A 7332-nucleotide genomic window follows, 5' to 3' on the forward strand; every position below is an offset into this window, starting at 1 on the left:
ATGCCATATGTGATAGACACATGTTGCCAAACAGATTCTATATATGTGTTGCATATATTCCACAGCAATTTGCACACAGCTGCCTTGTTCCACAGTTGGATGTCCATAATGTTCTTCCCCCTGCTACTTTAGGCATACAGATTTTATCCCAAGCAATAAGTGCCTTATGTGATACATCAACACCTCATGTCCAGAGAAACCTTTTACATACACTCTCAATCATTTGTATCAACTTCCTTGGTAAAGTAAAAATTTGAGACCCGAAAGTTTGTATTGAGAAGAGAACACTTTTAATGAGTTGCAATCTCCCTGCATAAGACAAGAACTTTGATGTCCAGCTAGTAATTCTGCCAATGATCTTATCAATTAGTGGCTTACACTGAGTAACTGGTAATCTTTTTGTATTGAGAGGGACCCTTAGGTATCTTATAGGAAGCTCACCCTTTAAGAAACCTAGATGATCCAATATATCAAACTACAATTTTTGATTCACTCCTACAAAATATACACTACTTTTCTCCACATTTGCTTCCAGCCTAGAAACCTTAGAAAACATTTGAAAACAAGCATAAAGTGCTTTCACATATTCCATATCTCCTTTGCAAAACAATAGCAAATCATCTGCAAAGCTGAGTTGTACTATGTTTAACTTAGCACACTTTGGATGAATATTTGAAAAACATGTTCTCCTTTAGTCCCTTTAACATTCTTGTGAAGTATTCCATTACTAGAACAAACAAAAAAGGGAATAGGATCACCCTGTCTCAGTCCCTTCTTTGCTGGAAAAGGCTTCATAGGATTACCATTTATAAGTATATAGTAGAAAACTGTAGTTACACATTTCATGATCCATGTAATGAACACCTATGGGAAACATAATTGATCCAGAATCTGCTCTAAGAAACACCACTCAACAGAGTCATATGCCTTCTTCATATCAATCTTCATACAACATCTTGGAGTAATATCCTTCCTGTTGTAACTTTTTACTATCTCATGGCTTAGAATGATGTTATTTGAAATTATCCTCCCTGGAACAAAAGTTGATTGGCTATCATCAACCAAGTAGTCCATAACCTCTTGAAGCCTGCTAGTTATGATTTTGGAGATGATTTTATAAATGGTAGTATAGTATGATATTGGTCTAAACTCAAAAATTCTTGATGGATTCTGTACTTTAGGAACTAAGGTCACTGTAGTGCAATTGATTGGCTTGTACACTTCTGATGTTATAAAAAAAATCCTGACTGCCTCCACTACTTCATCCCCTATAATTTCCCATGTCTTTTTAAAGAATAGTGAATTATACCCATCGCACCCTGGGGCTTTGGAATCATCTATGTTTTGTAGTGCTTGGACAATCTGTTTCCCTGTCATAGTTTCTATCAGTTTTGCTTCTTGTGCTCTTGTTAGTATGCTTCCTTTCTTCATCACATCTAGTTCAATAGCTGAAATCTCCTCTGCAGCTGTTCCTAAGAGTTTCTGATAGAACTGAATGATTTCCTGTTGTACTTCCTCCTGATTATGTGTATGCAAACCTGCTTGGGTGACTAGCTTTGTAATTTTCTTTTGAGCATTCATGTTCTTTATACTAGCATGAAAGAAAGTTGAATTTGAATCCCTAGCCTCAGCCATTAGATCCTGGACTTCTGTTTCAGTATACTCTTCTCAATTGTACTCCATTTTTCTAGTTTCTCTTTTTAGATCCTTTTCATCATTCTTCAAAGCCTCTGAATGGTTTGGGTCTCTCATTTGCACCTGAATCCTCTGTAGCTCCCCCTTATGATTGTAATCTTCTCATGAATTGCGCTATACTCCTCTTTATGTAGCTGCTTCAGTCCATTCTTCAATCTTTTAAGCTTCAACCAAACTCTTTTCATTGCTGATCCTTGCATGTTCATCTCCCATGTTGTTTTGACTATGCCTTCAAACTCTTTGTGCTCAGTTAGGTTGTTGAAAAATTTGAAAGGCTTTGGATTATTCTGTTGTTCCTGCTCAAAACAAAGGCACAAAGGTGTGTGGTCAGAAAATAAAGGGTCCTGCACCACCACCTCCAATTGCCTCATACTCATCATTCATCCATCATTTACTAATGCTCTGTCTATTTTGTTATGGACATGACTATTTGTCCATGTAAACTCCCTCCCAACATATCTGAGTTCTATCATTCCTGTATTGTCTAAGAAATCAGTGAAATCCTTTATCTCTACTTTCATAACAGGATTTCCATTGTACCTATCTTCCCAACTTTGTATTGCATTATAATCTCCCATTGCAATCCAAGGTCCCTTTAGCTCCCTATGTAATTGTGTTAACTCCTCCCACATGTTCTTCCTTTGTTCAATAGTATGCAGACCATATATTGCTGAGAGCCAAAATTCTTCCTTGCTCTCCATTAATATATTCTTCCCTGTGATCATCTGCTCAGAGTAACTATGCTGTATAAACTCCACTACTCCCGAATCCCACACTACCCATATTCTTCCTTAAGTACTAGCTACATAGTTGTCATTCCATTTCCAGTTCTTCGCAATTGTTTGTATGATTTTCCCTACCATATGCTGCTTCACCTTGTTCTCAATAATAGCTATTAAGCCTACCTTATTGTCGCTAATATATTTCTTTGTTTCTTTTTGCTTATATACTTTATTCAATCCTCTAACGTTCCATGCTACTATCTTCATCTAGGTATGAATGGATCAGCAGTCTCCTGCATCACATCCCATCTGTTCTTACTACTAGACCCCAAACTTATTAGCATTGAATTTGAAGGATTTGGTGTACTGCTTCCACTTGCTATACTTATCCCCCCATATTTTGAGTTCTTTGCTGTAGATTTACTCTTCACTGTCTGCCATCCTTCATCCTCCTCCTGCCTTTGTGGTGAAAATTCTTTCTGTGTCTGCTCTATTCCTTTTTGTTTGTCATCCTGCTTTAGAACTTGTGGAGCAACTTCTTTGTCCTGCTTCTCTTCCACTTGCCCTTTCCTCCTCCAAAACTGTTGTGGGTTTTGATCTCTTCCTCTTTGTTTCTTCCTTCTGTGGTTCTTGGCAAACATGTCCCAATTGAAGACATTTAGTGCAATACTAGGGCATCCAATCATACCAAATATTTTGCTCAAACTCCCTGCCATTGGGATCTTCTACCATAATCTGTTTTGAAAGTGGCTTAGTCACATCCATTTTCACTAGAATTCGAGCATATGAAATACGTTCAACTTTAGTAGTACAGACACCTACATATATATGTATTCCCAGAGTACTCCCAATTCTACTCAATGAATCATCCTCTCAGCAATTAAGTGGTAGCTTAGGCAATTGAATCCATAATGGTATGGTTTTCAATACCTCATTTGCAAAATCAAAAGTCGCAGTCCACACTTTAACAACCACAGGCTTGCTATTCATCATGTATGGCCCTGAATAGAGCACAACATCTCTATCCTCTATTGTGTCAAATTTAACCACAAAATATATGAAGGTATATTGATGGTTTTGCAGCAAAGTTCCACTGGAACGAGACAAATCTTTCAAACGCAGCAATAGTAGGAGTTTCACCCACTACATACATAATCACAACCATTCTCCATTTTTCAGTAGCTCGCTCCGCAACCTCTTTGTCTAATTTAGCTACCTTAACTCCATTCTTAATCGTAGGAGCAATATACTGTAAATTCATACCTCGAGTTGCTATTTTATTCTCAGCAAATAAACTCTTCCATTTCATCGTTGCATTTGCCAAAGCAGGGTTCTCCAATTTCCTTTGAGCATCATTATCTCCCATACCTTTTCCAGCTTCACTCCTCTTAGATTCATTAATTACAGTAATAGCACTCTTGTTAGGTTCCGATTGAGCTGAATTTGAACTTCCTGCAATCAATGGTGGTGTTTTAGCTCCTTTTGCTAAAGCTGGCCACTGTTCCATTGGTTTGTTCGTTACTGTTCCATTGGTTTTCTTAGCTTCTTCTTCTAATTTCTCAGTTGGTTCTCTATCTACTTCCTTCGCTGCTAAATCTCTCAGATCCACGGTAATTGTATGACGTCGAGGCCAGCCTCGCGGCATTTTTCGGTGGGATTGACGCAAAATAGCAAAGTCACACTATCCTACGCCGAGAGCTTTCGAGAGGCTTCAATATTCTCCTTTTTGTTCTAATAAATAATGCATATGTAAATTTTGCCGAAATTTATATATTGTATTACTTTAAGTGAGATAGAATGCGAAATAAAAATAAGAATACTACTAATACATGAATTAAAATGATGAAGTTTAACATTCATAATAACAATAAAAAAAAAGTTTTGTTTAAAAAGTACACAATTATGTTTAATTATTTATTGTATACTATTATGTGATATATCAAACTAACTATTTGACAAGAGATATTTATGCATTATACAATTCTTATTTCACTAATTCTTATCCTTACATTACAACTTGCCTCTAAACCAAACAATCGCTATTGTAAGAGAACTTAATTTATTGTCTCCAATAATCAAACACAACCTTTTTCTCTTAGCAACCAAACTCTGAAAACCTGTGGATTACAATTTTATTTTTGCAAAGATGGGGTGGTGGTAGTAGAGATAATTTATAGTGGCTATTGGCTAACCTAAAACGCAAGGTTATGATTGAACCACTATAAAATGATTATGAGTGTTTGGTTGCTAAAAGACAGAGCATATTAGGTACTCCACTTAAATTATATAAATTATTTGAGGGCATAATAATTTATTCAAATAATAGATAAGTATCAATTATTCCATTATTGCACTACTTACATTTTTCAGTGGTTGACTTAACTAGTCAAAAGGCTACTTCTTAGTTCTTGTGCACTCCCTTGTTGACTTGGTCAAAGAGTATATTTCAAGATAGAAGCAAAACATAGAAGATAGTCAAGTATGATAATCTTGAAGATTTGGAGAGTAAAATTTTTATTCTCAAATTAGTAACACAGCTCTCGGATAACTAATAATTGAAGTATATGAAACTTGGTTGAAAGGAGACAAGAAACCAGTAGTCTCACAAGCTATATGGGAATTTATGGAGGTTGGTTGAATAGCTTCTTTATTGGATTATTCATTTTCTCAAGCTTTATGTTTGAATCATTCTATGTGGTTAATGGGGATGATTTATCTTCTTTATTATATGTTTGATAGTTTGAATTATGTTATCAATGGTGACTTGAATTATTGGCACTTCTGGTTGTGGCGGTCCGACGTAGTTTATATAATTCATACATAGTGTTTTTTTATTAAAAATTTTAGTTCCTTCGTATTTTCATAATAAAATATTCTTCCATAGAGCTAAGGTTCAATATGAAGAAACAAGTGTTTTTACGACTCTACCACCCAACTAATTCGTATTGATTCTTCAATACTCACTTGTATATGCAATGGCAGCTAGTTATATTAAGATACTACCAATTCTATATACAATAGAAGTTAACTGAAAACTGAGGAAAAGTAGCAAAATTTATGATCGAGCAATTTGATGTTTGACAAAAAGGAATCACTTCAATTTCTACAGTAACCATTTGGATGGTGACTAAAAGAAATCCAGTACATAGTAAAAACTATAGTAATTTTTAATTTTGTGATAACCAACAAATTCCTAAAGGCAAGCTAGTGCATGGCCCCTTTACCAGTAATAACAACTTGCAAGGGAGAGCAACCAGACACTGAGTTATAGTTAATGCTTGGAACACTTGTATAAAACTTAGCATTGACAACTGATAGACAAATACTGAATCTCACTGAGAATGGAGCTTTTATACTGCCCATTCTCTGTACTTCTCAGCTTTCTACTCTTTCTAGTCATAGCTACGAAACATTAATCCAAGAGAAACAGGACCGAAATTGTCCCGGAGCCAATCCTCATATTGCCAGTTAATGGGCTCACGCCTCACTGCCTCATCATACCTTAAGAGACATGGCGAAGGAATATGGACCAATTATGCATGCACCTAATATAAGATTTGGCGAGGTTCCGACTGTCATTGTATCCTCACCTGAAATAGCCAAAGAGGTAATCTTGTGTTTGCAGAAAGGCCAGATATTCTTTTCTCGCGTTATGGTGATATTCGGAGATCGATAACTGACAAAAATAAGTGTAGTTGAGCTCCTAAGCACAAATCATGTTCAGTCCTTCGAATCAATAAGACAAGAGGAGGTAGAAAATCTAAGCATCCCCTGGTATTCCCATCAATGTTTTATCTTGAGAAAGCATTTTCTGGATCATTTTCTAGTGTCGATTGTATGACTATCATATGCCATTTTTCTATATCCAACCAACACTGGAAAATGATATCCAGAAAATGCTTTCTCAACATAAAACATTTCACATGGAAACCTAAATATAGCTTCACTTCAAGATCTAACTTCACATTGTCTTCACAGTTTCTAGGGAATATTAAAGAACAAAATTTCCAATCTTATCAATAACATAGTTGACCTCTGACATATTAATAGTTACCACAGTTACTACTAATTTGTAATTCGTTCATTTTGAGTTATAAAGTCTAACATTCACAGCATACCAAAATCCTATCTATTATAACCCCTTCATGATGTTTCCTTTTCTAAGGTTGCCAGCTCAAGTAATTACAACCGACACTTTACTTATTAATCATAACTGCATTTATTTGTTGCAGGAACTGACACTTGATCAACAGCCTTAGAATGGGCAATCACAGAGTCATGAAGAATCCACAAGTGATGGAGCAGGCGCAAGCTGAGTTGAGACGAGTATTCAAAGGAAAATACGTGATCATAGTGTCGCACCTCCTTTTTATCGCGCCCTCGGGGCGCGTGGGGTACATGGGAGTTTTCTCCAATTAAAGGACAGTCGAAACGGGATTTATTTAATTATTTAAGAGTCGCCACCTGGGAATTTTAAGGCGTCCCAAGTCACCAATTTCAATCCCTGAATCGAGGAGAATATGACTCTGTTTATTATTCTGCGAACCAGAAATCCTGAGTAAGGAATTCTGTTAATCCGGAAGAAGGTGTTAGGCATTTCCGAATTCCGTGGTTCTAGCACGGTCGCTTAACTGTTTTTTATTATTGGCTTAATTATCTTGATTTTATTAAATATATTGATGTTACATGATTTTACTACCGCTTATACTTATTGTGATTGAGGACCCTTCTTTGAATCGAATTACGCGTACGTATATTCGTGTTATAAATTTAAAAATGCGGAATTGTGTCACGCGTACGTGTACACGATAACTTTTGATAATATATTTATTAAACAATCATTTTTTTTTCGAAATTGTGTCGAATCAAGAATATTTGTTTTTCTTAAATAGTGAACCGTACATCTCGGGTTTTT

At 35.9% G+C, this 7332-nt stretch overlaps 1 protein-coding gene across 1 annotated transcript; it reads right to left on the reverse strand.

Annotated features, from left to right (window-relative positions):
• Positions 1 to 1748: 1748 nt before the first annotated feature.
• Positions 1749 to 2684, reverse strand: LOC142164217 (uncharacterized). Its single transcript, XM_075221675.1, has 3 exons — positions 2495 to 2684; positions 2091 to 2410; positions 1749 to 1991 (listed from the first exon to the last, which is right to left on the reverse strand). The coding sequence occupies exons 1-3, from the start codon at positions 2682 to 2684 to the stop codon at positions 1749 to 1751; spliced, it is 753 nt and encodes a 250-aa protein (XP_075077776.1).
• Between the last annotated feature and the right edge of the window lie 4648 nt (positions 2685 to 7332).

This window comes from Nicotiana tabacum, chromosome 1 (genome assembly GCF_000715075.1).
Source record: "Nicotiana tabacum cultivar K326 chromosome 1, ASM71507v2, whole genome shotgun sequence".
Taxonomy (NCBI): Eukaryota; Viridiplantae; Streptophyta; class Magnoliopsida; order Solanales; family Solanaceae; genus Nicotiana; species Nicotiana tabacum.